Here is a 20,602-nt window from a genome sequence, read left to right on the forward strand (position 1 = left end):
AGTTGCTTCGAGACTCCGGGAGCGGCGGGTTGGGAGCTCAGTTCTGCACAAGTTCTGCTTTGGGTGCCATCGCACGGCCAGGAGGAGCTGTCAAACAGGCAGCAGGACTGCAGCTGAGCAGAGGCCGGGTCTGAGCCCTGGGCCTCCAACCAGAGGCTGCTAGTCCGCGGTGGGGGAAGGAGGGTGGTCCCAGCGTCTCTGAGTGACCTTGGGCTCCAGTAGAAGCCGAACCCCACTAGGGCACTCGGGATTATTTACTGCTTTCAAGTCTTCCTTTGAAATAGGTGAATAGACATTAAAAATGGCCTTGAGCCCAGTTGGCATGGCTCAGTGGTTGAGCATCCGTCGACTTATAAACCAGGAGGTCAGGGTTCAATTCCTGGTCAAGGCACATGCCCTGGTTGTGGGCTCCATGTAGGGCATGCACGAGGCAACCGATCAATGACTCACTCATCACTGATGTTTCTACCCCTTTCTCCCTCTCCCTTCCTCTTTGAAATCAATAAAAATATATTTAAAAAAAGAAAAAGGCCTTCAAGTTGTGTAACTCCAATTTGTGTTTCCTCATCTATAAAATGGGGTGATATCCCACCTGAGCGCTAATCTCATAGGATTGGTGTGAAAAATCAATAAAGTACTACTATATAAAAGTGGCCATTTCCAATAGAAACCTATTAAATATCAGCTGAGAATCTTAATAATGTACATAGATCAGGCCGATGAAATAAAGCTTTAATGAAATGCTTTTGAATAAAAAAATGCCACTTTACAAACTCTTTTAACAAAATATCGCAACAAGAATTTTACTTAAAACCCCATTACTTATATTTTCATGTGGATATGGAAATGGTTTGAAAGTGCTCAAGCGTTCAGTGGTGTCTGGTTACCGTGTGGCTGTGGCTACGTTAACCAGTGGCTGCGGTGAAACGGGCCGCGCAGCGTGCTGTGCACTGTTCTTGGGCTTCAAAAGACAGGAAGCTTTTTTTAATCTGTTTTATTGATTTTTACAGAGAGGAAGGGAGAGGGATAGAGAGCTAGAAACATTGATCAGCCGCCTCCTGCACACCCCCCACTGGGAATGTGCCCGCAACCAAGGCACATGCCCCTGACCGGAATCGAACCCGGGACCCCCTAGTCCGCAGGCTGACGCTCCTTCCACCAAGCCAAACCGGTCAGGCAAGACAGGAAGCTTTTTAAATTTGATTTACATTTTAATAAACAATGGTCCTAACTGGGGAGAGAAAATACATACAGAGAGAGAGAGAGAGAGAGAGAGAGAGAGAGAGAGAGAGAGATTTGTTGGAGCTAGAGAGACAGCAGAGATATATGTAGAACATGCAAAAACCTGAGCTACAGAAAGCCAGAAAGCCTCTTACCTGATTTACCTACAGGCCTGGCCCAGTGACACCCACAACTTTTGGGTAGCCGTGTCCCAGTTACAGTAAGCCTATAAACCCACTAGTCATGAGTTATTTGCAAGCATGCAAGAGGAAGTTCATGGAGGATGTTAGTAAAGCTGGCAAATTACCCGTCTTTCCTTTTGTCCAAAGCGCTTACGTTCTCCAGAAGGTGCCATCTGAGACTCCCCCTGCCCACACGTGTACCAAGACAGAGAGGATGGGGATGCTTTCACAGCTGTGTCTTCTGGAGGATGTGGGGCTGTCCCTCTCCTTCCTGAGGTCCGAGCGGGCCTCCCATCAGGGGCCCGTCCCTAAGCTGCTGCTCTGTGCCTCCGCCCGCCCAGGGTTTAATCTGAAAAGTGGGTTCTGGGGGCTGGGTGCCCGCCTCTTCCCCTCGCTGGGCTTCTGATTCTTCACTTGGGACCTTGCCCTCAGCAGCTGGTCTTGCGTTCACAGTTTTGCTCGATAAGCTTGGATGCAGCTCATCCACGTTTGGCATGGAGGCCTGCGTGCCTTGCAAACAGGCTTTACAAACAAAAGGTGCCTAAAAATAAACCCAGTGCTTTCCAACGCACTCTCCTTATCTAACCGGGACTGCACTCTGTCCAAAGTGCTCCGCATGCGGTTATTCGGACAGAGCGCTTCCACTTTAGTGCATCTTTCTCGAACACTTCCCAGCTGCCGCCTACACTGATAAACGGCAATGTCTTTCTTGGGCTCACCCTCTTCCAGAGGTAAGTCTCAGGTATCAGGTGTAGTGAAATTCAACTATCATTTACTGGACATCTCTCTTTTTAAAAAAATATTTTTATTGCCGAGGCCGGTTTGGCTCAGTGGATGAAGCGTCGGCCTGCGGACTGAGGGGTCCCGGGTTCGATTCCGGTCAAGGGCATGTGCCTGGGTTGCGGGCACATCCCCAGTGGGAGATGTGCAGGAGGCAGCTGATCGATGTTTCTCTCTCATCGATGTTTCTAACTCTCATCTCTCTCCCTTCCTCTCTGTAGAAAATCAATAAAATATATATTAAAAAATATATATTTTTATTGATTTTTACAGAGAGAGGGAGGGAGAAAGAGAAACATCAATGTGAGAGTGGAACATCAATTAGCAGCCTCCTGCACGGCCCCCTTCCTGGGGATCAAGCCCGTCCCCTAGGCATGTGCCCCGATTGGGAATGGAACCAGCAACCTTTCGGTGGACAGGACAACGCCCAACGAAGCGAGCAACACCGGCCGGGGCTGAACATCTCCCTGAAGCACAGGCCCACGGTAAAGTTCAGAGACCATCAAGAGGTCTTGATTTCTGGTTCTAAGCATAGATACCAGTAAGTCAAATTCAACTTATGAAACTTTAGCTACTTCATTAGCAAATGAGATATTTTTAATGTAGTAAAAATAATAAATTAGGCAGGTAGCCAAGGTATGAAACAAAATTTCTTTTAAAAATATATTTTTAGCCCTGACCGGTTTGGCTCAGTGGATAGAGCGTCAGGCTCTGGACTGAAAGGTCTCGGGTTTGATTTTGGTTGAGGGCATGTACCTTGGTTGCAGGCTTGATCCCCAGTAGGGGGCGTGCAGAAGGCAGCTGACCGATGTTTCTAACTCTCTATCCCTCTCCCTTCCTCTCTGTAAAAAGTCAATAAAAACATATATATACATATATATGTATATATACATATAAATTGATTTCAGAGAGGAAGGGAGAGGGAGAGAGAAAGAAACATCGATGATGAGAGAGGATCATTGATTGGCTGCCTCCTGTACATACCCTACTGGGTGGGGATGGAGCCCGCACCACAACTTGGGCATGTGCCCTTGACCGGAATTGAACCTGGGACCCTTCAGTCTGCAGGCCGATGCTCTATCCACTGAACCAAACCAAATAGGGCGAAACAAACATTTTAAAAACCATTTTACTAAGTATCTATTGAAACTTTTCTATACGTATGCAAGTATTTCCAAATAAAAAATAAAAAATTAAAACATTTTGTTTCCAGATTACTTCCCCTTCAAATATTCAAAACCTTTCTCTTGTGAAATTTAAAAGTTTTAATTTCATTCTATCACGCCATAGCTTCCTGCTAGCCCTCAGATTTTGAGCAAGGACACTTTGATGCAACAATTTGAACATGATATTTTAGTTTGCTTTGTAGGTTTGCTTTAACTGTCCCTGGATGGTGACCCCATGCACACTGGGTGCCCAGCTGCCAAGGGAGCAAGGTCAGAGTTCAAAGGTATTGGTACAGAAACCTAATTCTTAGGTTTGGAATTAGGCTGTGCAAACAGGAGATCCATCTGATAGGCTTAATAAACATTCGGTATTGACACTGGGGGCGGGGGTGTGGCAGGAGCCCAGGCTGGGGACTGAACTTACTTTAGAACCTGTACAAGTCCAGGCGTCACTGAGGTTGGTCTCACCACTCCAGCTCCATCAATGGCCCCCAGGTGGACCTGAGGGTAATAGACTGTCCGCAGAGCTAATTTCGAAGACTGCAGTCTTGTCTTAATGACTTCGAGTGGACAAGTGAAAATAGCACCAACCGTGCCCCCGCACCTGTAAGAAAAGAAATCACAACAGGATCAGAAAAGCCATGCCATTCTCTACACAAGCAAAATGTGAAATTTATATTTTCTTTATTTAAAAAAAGAGCCTGGCCGGTTGAGTCCAGATTGAGTGTTGGCCTATGAACCAGGAGGTCACAATTTGATTCCCGGTTAGGGCACAAGCCCAGGTTGCGGGCTCAATCCCCAGTGTAGGGCATGCAGGAGGCAGCCAACTAATGATTCTCTCTCATCATTGATGTTTCTATCTCTCTCTCCCTCTCCCTTCCTCTCTCTGAAATCAATAAAAATATTTTTTTAAAAGAAGAGACTTATGTTCATTTCATAATTAGAACATACGGGAGGTAAAAACAAATTATAGTTGAAATCACAGCAGCTAATGAGATAACCACTGTCACTATGTCAGCACATCCTGTAGGGCTTTTCCGTACTGGCTCTTCGATCCCCAGTTGTCTAGATGTTGTGAATGTCAATATTACGTGCACTTACATCATCTGTAATGGCCGAATACTATTCTTCTATATTGATGTATAATATATTAACCAATTTCCTACTGTTAGACATTAATGGCATTTCCAATTTCACTACCCTGTTGCAATGAATATTCTAGAAAATGCATCTTTTCAGCCAAACAAAATAGTTCTTCAGGCAATGCTCCTATTTGAAAATCATTGTCTACTACAATGGACTTTTAATAAAGTCTAATTTGGACTCCATTGAAAGTTAGGTTAAAGCTTACTTTTAATGACCAATCAATTCATCCTGTTTTCCTTAGTCACAGTCTGAGTCAGGGAACTCATTTACAATATTTCATACCAAAATATTACCTGTATTAAAATTTTAAGTATTTTTCTTCAAGACAACTCACTTATCCTAAAATATCTCCTTCCATCTTTTCTTAAACAATACCCATGAAACTGCGCTCTTAAGGGCTGGTGAGAATTAACAATGTCACGTACCATTGAAAGCCGCCCCGCACCACCAACCACGCAGGTTCTACCCCTCGGAAAACATGAAAGCTCAGGGCCTGTGTCTATTCATCTTTGTTTCCCTGGCAGCAGGACTCCCAAGTTCACACACAATATTTCCTAAGCAAAGGAATTATTAAACTGAAGTTTCAAGGAGGGTGTTTTTTATGGGATCTACATGTTTGAACACAGGACTTCCTCCTGCCTGCTATCACAGGTGACTGTCCCAGGAGCACCTCGCTAGGGGACAGTAGTGCCTGGCACACTAGAAACGATGCAGCACCAGTATCTCTGAGGGGACAAGTGGTGACAGGAACAGAAGATCTGCCCGGCTCACAGAATATTAAGTTAGGAAATCTGGCTGCGAACCCAGCACCTAGCACGGCGTCTGAGTAAGGAATGGGGTAAAGCCCTGTGTAGCATTTTAAAATCAAGAGCCTGCAGTCCCACAGAGCGAGCTGGAAGCTAGCGGTTTAAATGTTAGCATTTCTACTATGGAGTGAATGACTACCTCATGGTAAGCATGCAATCCTCCAACAATCCTTCAAGGTAGGAACTCTTTAGCCTCAAATCACCCCAAGGAATTGAAATGTCAGAAAAAAGAGAGTAAAAGATTGGGGGTGGGCAGCCATTCTGGGCTGTTTAGGCAAACCTGCTTTAAAGTCATGACGACAAAACACCGTCACGATAAAACAAACTGTTTATATACACAGTGTCTTCTGAACTGTGAGCCAAAGCCCACCCACCACAAAGCAAGGCAGGGGGTCGGCCAGACCGGGCGGGAGGCCGGCAGGAAGGGCTCCATGTATGAACCGGCCAGCATTTACCCGTCAGGGACTGGGGGCAAATATATAGAGGGGAACCTAGGTCTCAGGGAGGTCACAAAGCCGCTCAGGATCTAGTCTGAAACCCAAATCCAGGCCCTGTGTCCACAGCCTGTTTCGTCCCCCTGCGCTCAGGTTTCTCTCTGGGAGCACTGTGGGAAGAGGGTAGTGCAGACAGCGCTGCCAGCTCACGTACGCTGTTGCACTCTTCCTCAAAATGGAAAACTGTTGATCAGACAAGTAGGACTTCAAAACTCTAATGTGTCCTTTTGTATCAAGAAAAATTGTGAGCCCAACTGAATGCTGTTCTGTAATAACTGGCTCTAAAGAAAATAGGATATAATGGGGAGTGTTTAAAAAAATACCTTCCTAACCATGTCTATTTACACAAAGTAATTACTCTTATCTATTACCATAAACACGTCCTTAAAAGGTATATTTTAAAACATTAGAACATTTACATGCTACAAAATCAGATAAAGGAATAGCTGAAACCTATTTATGCTCAATAACATGATTCCATGTCACCAAAAATAAACAAAAAAAAACTCAACATAAAACAGCTTCTGAGAAACTCTTTCATCAGAAAGCCAACAAGTTTGAATGAGGCACAGGTCAACCACCTCTGCTTTGTCCGCAGATCAGCTGCCCTCCTTATCTGGCCAACTGTCATCCAAACCTGCTGAAACCTATTTATGCTCAATAACATGATTCCATGTCACCAAAAACAAACAAAAAAAACTCAACATAAAACAGCTTCTGAGAAACTCTTTCATCAAAAAGCCAACAAGTTTGAATGAGGCACAGGTCAACCACCTCTGCTTTGCCCGCAGGTCAGCTGCCCTCCTTATCTGGCCAACTGTCATCCAAACCTATGCCACTGATCAAAGGATGCCCTTCGGGGCGGTGTGCTTGCCCAACTAGGCGAATGTCCTGCTATCAATCAGGCGGTGGACTCTGAGGATGGCAAGCCACACTCACTACCAGTCGCTGGCATGGGTTGCACACTGTGCCCATGGCAGAGTGGTGATGGTGACAGGCCCCGCCCGCCCGGCCTTCTAGACCACTAACCAGGGGACCAAGTAAGGCGCTCTAAACAATGTTACTATCAGAAGTGAGTCCCTTCTTACCCACCAGGAAAAAACTCAGATGAAAAAATGTCCAAAGGATATTCTAAATCGTTAAGCTGTGGTATAATAATCCTCTTAGAAGAACCTGATATTCAATTGAAATGTCCAAAGAAGTCTTCCTGAAACTTAAACCTTTCATAGCAAAATTCTGTATCTTTCAGCTCAACTTCTTTTTCTTTCTTCATGAGCCAACATACAAGACAATCATTTGAACCAAAATGCTGACTTCTCCAGACTGGCTCTCCAAAATTTTCTAAAAATATTTCATCATGTTGGCTACAGAGCACTTAAGAGTACAACAAATTACACTCTTTGTGGAAGAGTTCCTGTCATTCTCAGTTGTTTGATACAAAGAAGCCCTTCAGCATCGCTAGCTTGGATGAAGGCCCACCCACCGCTGGCAGAATTCACGAAGAGGACTCTTCCGGAGGCCCAGCTCACGAAGGGCAGAGGCAGCAGCCTACCCTCGCTGCTTCGCAGTGGTGCTCTACTGAATGCCCCTTCCTGCCTATGAATCACAGGCAGGTTCCATGACTTCCTGGTAACTTTTAGCCCCAACACTGGGAACGCCCATATGGGTTAGTCCCTCCCCCAATCACCTTTCAGCCTTACTTGGCCTGGCAACCCTTCAAACAGCACTAGGTCCTCTCCTTCCTCTGGTCCTCATGCTCCTGGCCACCAAGCCACTGGGGCCCTAGTACCCTCCCATGCCGGCCACAAGGCGACAAGACTGGCACTGGGGAGGAAGTCACCGGAGTCCTCCTCATCCTGGTGGCCTAGGCTAATGCAGCAGCAGCCTCCCACCTGCAGGAAGCCTCTGCCATGGAGCAGGCGACCTCTCAGCCTCACCAGCTCCTCAATGCATGGAGCCCAGACCCCTAGGGCAGGGGTGGGGACAGGGAGAGGCGGTGACAGGAAAAGCCTCTCAACACCACATGCCACAGCTATAACCTTCCTGCTCTGCACACACAAGCCGGGGGAACAGCTGGTGCAGGCGGCGGACCTGCCCCCTCTCTGGGTCTCAGAGCAGGCTTCTTGGGGTCCAGCCCAGGGCCCGGAAGCCGGTGCTCAGCCAACCAGCAAAGTCACATTCAGCATCCACTCACACAGTGACACAGTGTGGGCATCAGGAAACAGACTAATCCTGATGAGATGCCAATACTTTAGACCTAATATCTAAAGTGGGGGACATCCTTAAGAGGCCCACATACAGGAAGGAAGTAGTACAGAGAGATATAGTTCCATTACATTAACCATTATCATCTCTACCTTTAATTTCTATTTTGTGCATGTTTTTAAATATATATACATATAGTGCATGTTTCACACACACACACACACACACACACACACACACACACATAAATAAAAAAGAGTAATAAACATACATGGGGATATGCACAAACATGTTAATCATAGGGCCGTGTGATCAAAGTCTAAAGACCACTATTCTAGGCCAGTGGTTCTCAATTGGAACAATGTGCCCCCATCCTGTGACATCTGGCCATGCCTGGAGACATTTTTGGATGTTGACATTGGGGGAAGGGGTATTAGCATCTAGTGCAGCCGTGGGCAAACTACGGCCTGCCGGATCCTGCCCGTTTGAAATGAATAAAACTAAAAAAAAAAAAAAAAAAAAAAAAGACCCTACCCTTTTTTTTTTTTTTATATTTTATTGAGTTTTTACAGAGAGGAAAGGAGAGAGATAGAGAGTTAGAAACATCGATGAGAGAGAAACATCGACCAGCTGCCTCCTGCACACTCCCCACTGGGGATGTGCCCGCAACCAAGGTACATGCCCTTGACCGGAATCGAACCTGGGACCTTTCAGTCCGCAGGCCGACGCTCTATCCACTGAGCCAAACCGGTTTCGGCGACCCTACCCTTTTATGTAATGATGTTTACTTTGAATTTATATTAGTTCACACAAACACTCCATCCATGCTTTTGTTCCGGCCCTCGGACCAGTTTATGAACCCATTGTGGCCCTCGAGTCAAAAAGTTTGCCCACCCCTGAATTCTAGTGGGTGTCAGGAGGCGGCTGAACACCCTACAATGCACAGGACAGCCCTGCCCCACCCCAAGCAAATAAGCATCTGGCTGAGGTTGGAGAGCAATAAAATGGACAAGATATTTGAAGGCAGTGTAAGTAGCGTGGAGGCCACTGCTGCTTGTCTCCCAGCATCCATGCCCTCTTCCTGTCTTAAGAAGATTGATCCCAGATGTCTTAAGCCAGACAGTCTGGATGCAACTGAACCATTTCTAGGTTTAGCCCCGACCCAATCAACGCTGCCACGTGTTCGGCAAGGGGCACCCGATTCAGCCCAAGCAGCAGGACTGGTTTAGAGGCCGGTGCATGTCCAGGTTGGTCCAGAGTTAAGCTCCAGCCAGACTTGTTCAATGGTGGGGAAACATTGGGAGTCGCTGTTAGCCATGCTGTGTTCATGTAAGGACCAACCCTGGAGTCAAGAAGGTATTTCTAGAAGGCAGAGCAGTCATCGCTGGTCTCAGTGATGCTGTCGAGCTATTTAGGTAAGTCCTCACCACGCCTAGCTTTCTCTAGAATTCAATAACCAAGCCAGTAGGAACTGAAATTATTATTTACAACTGAAAGCCTCCTAAATGAGCCTAGTCAAAAAGCCTTACACCCAAGCTTTTCAAGGACAGGTGGGCGGGCAGGTGGAGAGCCTCGAGTTTGACATGCTTGGCTTAAAGGGTTTTACTCTTATCAGCAATCTTCCAAAAGGCGGTTAGGACTGTGTTTCTCCTAGGCTAGGTTTCTAGCAGCCAGGAGGAACTCCCTGGATGTTAATTTAATTCGCCCCTAAGGTAGTGCTCTAGTCACTGGCATCAAAGTCCAGAGGCAATTCTCTGGGATATTCCATTCAGCAAAACCACCCAAAGACTCTGCACAGAGCAGCACAAAGACCAGGAGAGCCACCGTCGCTCTCTGGAGCCTACCTGCCCAGTCTCCTAAACACTCATCACCTGGATTTTTCTGGGCCTTTTCCCTCTTTTACTACTTGTTTCTTTTTCTATAAAGACATTCCTCCTCCCATTCTCTCTGTCTTCCTGCCCAGATCTGAAGTCTTATAGATAGGTTTAACTGTTTGTCTTTTTACCCACATAGGTCTGTCTTGATTTCCACCCCCCACACACCCCGCCCTACCCTGTGAATTAGCTCTTCTCCAGTTTATAGCAGAACAAAGCTAGACTGTTAGTACATATATAGCTTTATGCGACCAGAGACATAAAAATTTTAAATTACGCACACAAATTTTTACTCTTTAACTCTGAATTTCAAGTAACAAGTACCATTTTTAAAAACTTGATATTTTCAATAAGACCTCTGTTTTCTACACACACGGACATTTTTAGGCACTATAGTCAAGACCAATACACTCTTTATTATAAAACTGGGTTTCAGACTCACAGTTTTTCATGACTATGATACGGACTCTACCCACAAAAGATACTGGCAGGCCCTGTGACTCCAACCTCTGGAGCTTTCTTTGTAGTTTCCCCTTTCATCTGCTATCTCTATAGTCACTTCTTAAAAAACACTAGTACTTCTTTACATAGAATTTTCTGGCATAAGGCTTAGATGATTTTGATTATGCAAATTCTGTATTCATTCAGTCAAAGCAAATGCATAGTTTTTGATGCTAGTTCCTGTCTTCTATCTCATGCTTAGAGCATCATCCCTAGGTTGCGGGTTCGATCGCAGGCCAGATCACATACAAGACTCAACCAACAAATGCATAAATAAGTGGAACAACAAATCGATGTTTCTCTCTCTCTCTCTCCCTCTAAACTCAATCAATAAAAAAAAAAAAAATACATGTTACCTATGCCAATATAGTTTCAGCAAATCTTAATATAGAACCATGTTCACAATTCACAAATAAAGTACTTCTCTGAATTTGAGACAATTTAACAAGCCACATCAATCTATACTCCCAGGCATGACCCACAATACTCTTTATTCACTTAGTCATTAAACAAGTGTCCATTAAGCATCTGTAACATGTGGGACACTGTACTTGGGATGTACCAGTGAAGAAAACAGACATGGCTACTATCCTCAGGAAGCTAAATTCTAGCAGCAATCTTCCATCCGAACACCACCCAATTTTAAAAGTGTTTATTGTAGATATGAAATACTTTGGATGAAATCAATGTATAGTCTTAGCATACTTATATGAGCCATATACAAAATACGTGCACATTATATTTGTCTTATCAAAAGTTCTTTAAGCATTTGAAACAAGTCTTGCATCTTCTCTACATTGTCCCCCTAACAAGTATATTAACACATGCCCAACACTTCAAAAGTAACCATTAGCCTGTACAGATTAAACTTGTAGGCAAAAGCATAGTACAGGAGTATACTAGGTGACAGCTGTCCATAATGGGGGAGGGGAGGAGGAGGAAATACTAAATTTTGAAAATATCTTATATATTTAAACATACCATAGTGGCATTAAGATATATTTTAAAGCCTCTATAAGTATGTTTGATGACAAAAAAAAATCATGGCATAAAAATAAAACCTAAAGCATATAATCCAGGCCATTAGCCTCGAGAGCTAATGCCAGCTTAGTCTATTTCAGGTGCCAAGAGCATTTCCTAATCGCACCCGGATGTTACTGCTTGCTCAGCAGGGGAAGGGCATCCCGAATCCTACATGTGCACCAGAGCCCCGTCATCAGGCAGGGAAAATGTAAGGGATTTTCTCAACAGACTTAAGGCCTAGACAAGGGAGAGACTGTTACTGTGGGAAGAGCTCGGGAGATTTATCTCAGTGCAGTGGCAGATGCAATGGCGTGAGCGCACTCCGCCTATACAAGCTTCCTCGGCACACCAGGAAGTGGCAGCGCCCGCCTGAGCAAGCCCCCTAGAGCCCCTACATAGTACCCTATCTTTCCTACCATTGGTTGCCCTAAGGATGGTGTAAACTTCTGATTGGTCTGGAATGTTATATATGTTGCTGCACTTAAACAATAAACTCAGATCTGCGTCTTGAACCGGTCTCCGGAGTCGGGCATGCTTCGTTAGGACTCTGTCGGCCTCACCCCCGCGGGACCCCCTGCCCCATGTTACTGTTTCTCTTAATGAGATGTTAAGTTTAAAATAGTAGAAAAGGAATGATAGGTTTTGCTATGTAATAACAATAAAATCTGTGTTAGGACATTTTGTGTTTTGATACTACTACCCAGATTTTGAGATAGGAGGAAAGAAAGCAGAAAACAGTAAAATCCCTGACCATACTAAAAGTCAACATCGAATGAATGAGGTCCATTTACACAGAAGTCATCACCCTAAGAGATGGTTTTATGAACGTGCCGGTAGATAGCAAACGCCTTAAAAATGGCCCAGCCAGTGTGGCTTAGCGGTTGAGTGTCAAACCAGGAACCAAGAGGTCGCTGGTTGGAATCCTGATCAGGGCACATGCCCAGGATGCAGGCTCGATTCCCAGTAAGGGTGTGTGCAGGAGGCAGCTGATTAATTATGTTTCTCATTGATGTTTCTATCTTTCTATCCCTCACCCTTCCCTTCCCCTCTCTCTAAAAATCAATACAAACACATTAAAAAAAATTAAAAGTAAAAAAAAAAAAAAAGCCTTAAAAATGTGTTTTGACTCAGCAATTGTACTAATGTTTATCCAAAGGAAATCATCAAAGAACTACACATCTACACATAAGGATGTCGTTATTTATATTGGCAAAAAAACAAACAAACAAACAAACAGCAATGAGAGAGCAGAAGTTATGTAATCCGAGTAAGTTAGGTAGCCCTATCATAAATTACTGTAACATCCTCACTGAACTCGTCATGGGCTTGGAATTGGTTTACCTCTTCATTGCAACCACTGGACAGTAAGTCTCCACTAAAGGTAGACGTGGAGAGTTCACTACCATTAAAATGTAATATATTACGAGGAAGAAAGCAATTCTGAAAATATGAGCCAATTTTAAAATTAACTAAAGAATTACACCTGGTCCAGATACACGCACAGAACCTTTTTTTAATGTGCTTACTTCTCGCCCTAACCGGTATGGCCCAGTGGATAGAGCATCGGTTTGCAGACGGAAAGGTCCCAGGTTCGATTCCCGTCAAAGGCATGTACCTTGGTTGCAGGCACATCCCCAGTGTGGGGTGTGCAGGAGGCAGCTGATTGATGTTTCTAACTTTCTATCCCTCTCCCTTCCACTCTGTAAAAAAATCAATAAAGTATATTTAAAAATAAATAAATAAATAAAGTGCTTACTTCTCAGTGTTGGTTTGTGGGTGGTTTTTCTTCCACTTCTTTTCTTGAAAGGCAACACTATGTTAAAAAGATGATTTGCAGCTTAATGTCAGGCTATTTTCACCTTTGCAAAGAACCCAAGAAACTGCCTTTTAAAAAAGAAATAATTAAACCTGAAAAACTAATGTGTTGTTTTGGGTGTAGCTTTTATTTTCGAGGATCTAAAATTAATTTTATCCATTCACAAGCCTGTAATACCTGATATAATATTTACTCAATATCATTAATTAGGGATAGCATTAAACTTGTTAGATGTTAGTTTCCAATGGCTATTCAATAAAAGGAGACATGTGACATTTAAAGAGCTGGGGCTGACTTCTTTTCAAAGGAAATGAGCTTAGTTCTTTGGAAAGATGCCAGCTGAACAACATGGAAACTAGTTACTTCCAGCAAAGCAGCATGTCATCCACTGGACCAAGCTGGGGGTTGACTGACTGTAACTGTATATATAATATACCCATTCAACACCTGGCTCCTATAATGTTCTTCCCTAAAAGAAATGCATTTTAGGCTAGAGGGAAGGAATCAAAATCCATTTAGTGACTCTGAAAGCCTCCTTTTGGAAGATTTCTTGCTTTCTTGAGTGTCTTAGGGAACCCTGAAGTGCTGCTAGTGAAGGAACTAAATCCTGTTAAATTCAGGGCTGCAGGCACTACCCTAATGAACTCTCTAAATGTTAATCAGTTTTCCTCCATCACAAGGCTGGCGCTTCAGTAGGAGAATCAGCAGCCAGAGGGCACTGTGAAGGGCGTGCAGAGAGATTCACCCAGACAGGGTGATCCATTAAGCGGCAAGCCTCGCAGAGACTGCTCCAGACGGGCAACTCTCCAGTGTGAAATGCAAAGGATTTTTAAGAGACCACCTCACTAAAAACAATAAATTGAAATCACAGTATAACATCATTAGAAAGAATTATCTTTCTTGGCTTCAATAATATGGCCGGCTTGTTTAAAATTCTCCAGAATGCCCCACAGACACTTTGTCATAATTTAAGAATTGCTGCCTGCCCCTCTCCCCAAGCTGAAATATCAATGGGAAGAAAACATCAATGGGGAGATGAAGTGAAAGGATGAGAGGGAATGCTAGGGAAGAGATGAATGTTTTGGTTGGAAAAACAGAAGACACTGCCTGACCACCTCCAATAAGTACACAGAACTCAGAACCCTCTCGCCGTAGTTATTTTCACAGGTAAGTTCTCAACCATCACTCGTTTGTAACAAGGAACATATCTAGGCCGCAGTCTAAGCTGCAACTAACACCCTCAAGTCAAGATGACAATCCAGAATAAGTCCCATTTTACACAGAATGCCCTGTCCTTCACAACTGCTGCGGCAGGCCTGCGAGGTCCTCAAGTAAGACTCAAGGACGCAGAGCCACCGGCTGTGTTGAAAGAAAACAATAACTAATCATACTCAGAACCATTTACTCACCTATTTTCTGAAGAAACAAACAAATCAGCTCCCCTAAGAACCCCGTGATCACCCAACCTCCTTAACAATGCGTTGCCTCCACTGAAAACCAGCAGCGGCAGCAGCGTGATGATCAAACGAAGCACGCGGCTCTCAAAACAGAACGACTCACCTTGGACGCGTCTACCAGCAGGAAAGAAGCATTTCAACACGCTTTCCGGGCCTTACTTTCTCCCGGGGGTGGGGGTGGGGTCCCCCAATAGACTCCCACAGGTTGCTGGCTGCATCTCGGTCGCCAGCGCTTCCCAGGCCCTTGCGGATACCCAACACCTACAGCCCACCCGACTGTCTGAACTCGGCCCGAACTACCCCGCGGAACTCCGGGGCCAACCCGAGCATCCATCTGACCCCCGGGCCCTGGGTGGGGGGGATCCAGGCAGAGGGGCTGCAAGGGCGGCCGGCAGGGAGGACGCAGGGCGGCCGAGACACGGTGAGCAGGCAGACCGCCCCGAGCGGCACTCGTCACACCAGCCGGTAATTGTTTAAAAGGACTAATGGCCGGAGACGCCACGGGGAGGGGGAGGGGCGCGGGGACGCGGCAGGCTCCGGGCAAAGCCACGCTCGGGGGATGCGGGCCCCGGGAGGGAAAAAGGCCGACGCCTTCCGGGCCTCCTCGCCGCCCCGACGCCGGGGTTTCCTCCTCGGGGAGCCGGCGCTTCGGCCTGGGGAGGGCCGGTCACCGGCCAGGGCGCACCGAGGGCGCGGGACGGGCCCAGAGAGCCGCGGGGTGGGGTCGAGCCGGGACGCTCACCCGCCGGCGAAGAGGTGGAGCAGCGTGTTCTCCTTCTGCTGCGAGCCGGTCGCCATGGCCGCGCCGGTGCCGCGGCCCGCCGCCGCCGATGCCGCAGGCGCGAGGCGGCTCAAAGGATGCGCGAGGCGGCCCGCTCCGCTAGCCCCGCTGTTCTCAGGCGTCCGCCGGCGCCGTCCCCATGCGGGCGCGTCCCCACGACCCGCTCCCTCGGTCCGCGCACCCCGCGGCGTGGCCGCCGGCCCTTCACCCGCCTCTGCGGCAGGAGGCCGGCGTCCAGTGGAACCCCACCGCGCGGCCGTCACGTGGCGGGGGCCGGGTCCGACGTCACGCGGCGGCGCGCGCAGGGGCGGTGAATGGCGGGGGTGTGGACCTGGATCTCTGCTCCCATTGGTCGACGGGCGGATGTGGGCGGGGCTAGCGCAAGCCGGGGCGGGGTTCCGCTGGGAGCGCGAGACGGGGCGGGGCCAGCCTGGGCCCTCGCGGTGGAGGGAGAACCGGCTTCAGCAGCCTGGTACCTGCTCGCAGGCTGAGAACCTGGGCCTGGCCGGCTGGGGAGGCCCTGGCCTTTTTACCTTTTTAGTCTATATTTTCCTTTTCTTTGTGATGCTCACGATGTGCAAAAAGGTATATAAGTTACATATGACATCTCACAGCTCTGTACTCACCACCCAGTTTAGGGAAAAAAAACACGATCAAAAGCACTAAAACCCCAGTGTACCCCTACTATAATTTTGTATATTTCTTATTTTTCTAGAAATAGCATTACATGCTGCAATACGCTTTCTGGCCTATCGTTTGTGATCATCTCCAGACTGCTTCTCTGCTTGTATGTCCTTGGGTCAGCGTCCAACTCAGCCTGGCACCTTCTCACCTCCAGGTGAGAAGGCCTTCCCTGGCTACCACGTCTATCATATGCCTCCGTGTAATGTCCTCGTGTAGGTTCCTGCCGCTACTTTGCTGATCGATTTGGTTAAGTTGTCCTTTGGCCAGTGGAATGTCAGCTTCAGGAGTGCAGGGACCTTGTTTCATTTGCTCGCAGTTGCTCCTGGCAAAGTATCCGAGGCTAGTAACACCCAAAAAACTAGTGAGTCAATGTCCCTAACTGAACTCATCATTCCAGGCCTCTTTGATTTCCTGTCCTGGAAATATGACACCACCATCTACACGGCCACCAGTGCCAGAAACTTTCATGTTACCTTGAACTCCTCTCTCTGTCTCTCTCCTCTCCCAACAGTCCATCAGTCTCCTGGCACTTCTATCTCCTAAAATTCTCCCAAAGCGCCACCCCTTCTCTGTGTTCCTTCCACGGCTGCTGCGGATTCCAGTCAAAGCAGTACCTTGACCAGACAGAGCTGCTAGACGTCCTGTGTGTAAACACACAGAGAGCTTCAGTAGAAGGGGAATGTGTGCAAACACAGGAGCTGGGGATTTGATTGCTGGGACTCTTTAAAAACAACTCTCGGGGGCAGTCATCCAAAATACAAATACAGTGAGCACTCCATCTTAAAACCATTACTCACAGGCCTAGAAAGGGGAAGCCATACAGCACTCCACATACGGGAAAAAGGAAGGAAAGAAGGCAGGCCGTGAGAAAAAGTGACTCCGACGCTTTCTGGGTCTCCCAAGTCCCTTGCTCTGGTTGCTTAGGAAGTCATGTTGGTTTTAGCTGAAGATTTATGAGGCAGAAGGAAAGAGGAGGAGAAAGTAATGCGACCCCGTTAGCCAGGAGGGAGCTGTGCCCACCTGGTAAAATTCGAACCCCAAGGAGACACTGCTGTCCTTGGATGCTCTCTCATAGGGGTGATTGAGGCTGGGACCCAGGCCTCTGATGCCAAGGCAGCACCCAGCCTCCTGCCTTCTTCCCGGGTGTGTGTGTGGGGGGGCGGGGTGGTGGTGGGGGGGGAGGGGACTGCTAGTCTAGGGCTGAGCTAGACTCGTAAACAGGCCTCCCCACCTGCTTGTTCATAGTTGTGCTGCCTTTGGGTTGGAGTTTCTCCAAGGTCTTTCATGTATGTTATCTTGTTGGGTACTCACAATGCGTGTAGCCTGCTGTTTTCGTGGATAAGCAGGGTAGATTTGCTCAAGGTCACACAGCTAACTAGTGGCTGATGCAACAGTCATTCATGCCTCTGTGCTTGGGACATGCTGTTGCCTGGGAAGCGCCCTTCCGCTGCGGGCCAGCCAGAGGAAGCTCTCCGATTCATCCATCCACCCATCCACCCGTTCAGCACATATTTCTTGAGCGTTTACTCTATTCCAGTCAGCGTTCTAGGCTCTGAGGATACAGCAGGGATTAAAACGGGTAAAAATATTTAGCAAAAACGGTAGCAATCAGACCCAGCAATAGGTGAAAGGGATGGTATCTCACGGTCAAATGAGATCTGCCCCAGGAATGGGAGGTTGGTGTCACATCCCAAAATCAATAAGTTTCAGCATATGGTGTGTATTGCTTTAATATGATTTCCAATCCACCTGTTTATGACAAAGAAAAAAAAAAGTGGCTTTGATATAAGAATGAAGTCGGTCGTGCCAGGATGTCATCGTTTTACATCTGTTGTCATTGATAAGCAGTCAGCAGCCCAGCTACTGGGGTCCCCCTGGGAGCTTATCCATTAGAACGTGTGGAGAAGCAGCTATGGCAAGGGGACATTTCGACGATAAAATACTGAGAACTTGGGAGGGCTTTCTGAGAGTTTCCGTTTGGACGGAGGGACTCCTGCTAATACAAAAACGTCCAGAAGACCCCAGGCACCTGTCCTGCCTGGGTGAGGTTCTCCTGGAAGACAGTGGGAATACGTATCTCAGCTCCAGGTGAAAGAGATCAGGCCGCCCACCAACGCCTGCATCTTCGTTCCCTAGCAACATGCCCTAGCAACCCAGGACTTGCACTTTTGAGCTGGCAGCAGGAAATCAGCTCTTTGGTTGGTTGCCATCGCTCCCAGTGCCTACTCACATCAAAAGGCGCACCTCTGTTGAAATTTGGACTCTATTCCTTCGCCTCCCCTTGCCGGGAACAATAGTGTGATTAATCTGGCATTTGTTTGCAATAAGTAATTTCTCTATTTGACTTACTAAGAGATATCCTGTATACGATTGGCTTGTGAAATTATTATAATTCTCACAGCAAACCTGTGCTAAAGAAATTGCTGGCAAAGATAAAACTTAGTTTCTAAATCATGCTTTTGCAGCCTCCCAAAGCAAAAACAAAAACAAAGCAGCATATTAACAGAATAAAGGAGAAAAACCAGATGACCATGTCAACAGATGCAGAAAAAGCATTTGACAAAATTGAAAACCCACCTTTTAAAAAAGTTCTCAGCAAACTGAGAATAGGAAGGAATTATACTACCTGATAAAGGGTGCCTATAACAAGCCTACAGCTAACGTCATATTTTTAAAAAATATATATTTTATTGATTTTTTTACAGAACAGAAGGGAGAGGGATAGAGAGTTAGAAACATTGACCAGCTGCCTCCTGCACACCCCCTACTGGGGGTGTGCCCACAACCAAGGTACATGCCCTTGACCAGAATCGAACCTGGGACCCTTGAGCCAAACTGGTTAGGGCGCAAGCATCATATTTAATGGTAAGAGACTGCCTGCCTGCTTCCCTAAGGTTGGCAACAAGAAAAAGCATCTGGCCCTAGCTGGTTTGGCTCAGTGGATAGAGCGTTGGCCTGCGGACTGAAAGGTCCTGGGTTCGATTCCGGTCAAGGGCACATGCCCAGGTTGCGGGCTCGATCCCCAGTGGGGGACATGCAGGAGGCAGTTAATCAATGATTCTCTCTCATCATTGATGTTTCTATCTCTTTCTCCCTCTTCCTTCCTCTCTGAAATCAATAAAAAATATTTAAAAAAGAAAAAGCATCTGCTCTTATTCAACATGGTTCGAGCGGTACCAGTCAGCGCAATAACGCATGAGAAAGAAATAAAAGTCAAAGCCCTGGCCGGGTAGCTCAGTTGGTTAGAACTTCATCCTGATATGTCAAGGTTGTAGATTTGATTCCCAGTCAGGGCACATACAAGAAACAACCAATGACTGCATAAATAAGTGGAACAACAAATCAATGTTTCTCTCTCTCTCTCTCCTCCCCCCCACCCTCTAAAAAGTAAAAAAGAAAGTCAGAAAGGAAGAAGTAAAACTGTCTTTAGGTGCCTAGAGCTGGAACTGATTGGGGAAGGGCCTTTCTACAAAAAGACTAGAACTTCTTAGGGTGATGATCTGCATCCTCATCAGTGTTCCTGGAGAGCCACCTGAGTTGGAGGGGGCTCTCCCCTCCTTGGCTGTCATCACCCTCTTGAGAAAGAATTCAGACGAGTGACTGTAAACAGTGATGAAGCAAAGCAAGTGAATTTCTGAAGGAAGCAAAACAAGCAAATTTATTAAGAATACTAGAGGCCCAGTGCACAGATTTGTGCACTAGTGGGGGGGGGCATCCCTCAGCCTGGCCTGCGCCCTCTTGCAATCTGGGACCCCTCTGGGGATGTCGGACTGCCGGTTTCAACCTGATCCCCGCAGGTCAGGCCGAGAGACCCCACCAGTGCATGAATCCGTGCACCGGGCCTCTAGTATGCATATAAGATCTTTGGTTAATCTCTTCCCACCCTTCCCCACTTCCCTCTGAGATCCATCAGTCTGTTCCATGTTTCCATGCCTGTGCATTGAGCGTGTGCCCCCTAGTGGTCAGTGCACATCATAGCTACTGGTCGAATGGTTGAACAGTCGCTTAGGCTTTTATATATATAGATACTTGGTTAAAGCACAAGCAGGGCAACTCAGCTAGTCTGAGTGCCCTGCCTGGTAGAGGTTCAAGGGTTTTATACATGTCCCCCCTCTAGGTTTCAAGGTTCCCCTGCTGGATATATTGGCAAGGGACTAGATTTCAAGGTCGCCCGTTTACATTGTTGTGGCTTTTCCCAGGATTTGTGAGAAAGTAGCGATTTTATCTTGGCAAGTCCCAACACTGCTGACTTCTTTGCTCAGTGGATGAGATAAACTCCCATTTCTTCATCCCCTGCCCCTTCTCCTCATCTTGCCCTAGAAGCTATCTATACTGCTTAACAATCAGAATATACATAGATTAGTCAAAATTCATTAAAAGTTACACTTAAAGTGGCTACATTTTATTGTATGTGAATTATATCTCAACAGAGTTGATTAGAAAGAAAACTAAAAGCAAGGCAGACT

The 20,602-nt window shown here is 46.6% G+C and overlaps 1 protein-coding gene across 1 annotated transcript in view; it reads right to left on the bottom strand.

Annotated features, from left to right (window-relative positions):
* The window catches only part of SLC25A33 (solute carrier family 25 member 33), a 31,479-nt gene extending 15,755 nt beyond the window's left edge, over positions 1-15,724 (bottom strand). Inside the window, exons 1-2 of the mRNA XM_059691347.1 lie at positions 15,414-15,724; positions 3,774-3,953 (exon numbers count right to left, since the gene is read on the bottom strand). Coding sequence (XP_059547330.1) covers positions 3,774-3,953; positions 15,414-15,469 — 236 coding nt within the window. The 5' untranslated portion in view covers positions 15,470-15,724. The remainder of the gene's footprint in view (positions 1-3,773; positions 3,954-15,413) is intronic.
* Between the last annotated feature and the right edge of the window lie 4,878 nt (positions 15,725-20,602).

The sequence above is a fragment of the Myotis daubentonii genome, chromosome 3 (assembly GCF_963259705.1).
Source record: "Myotis daubentonii chromosome 3, mMyoDau2.1, whole genome shotgun sequence".
Classification (NCBI taxonomy): Eukaryota; Metazoa; Chordata; class Mammalia; order Chiroptera; family Vespertilionidae; genus Myotis; species Myotis daubentonii.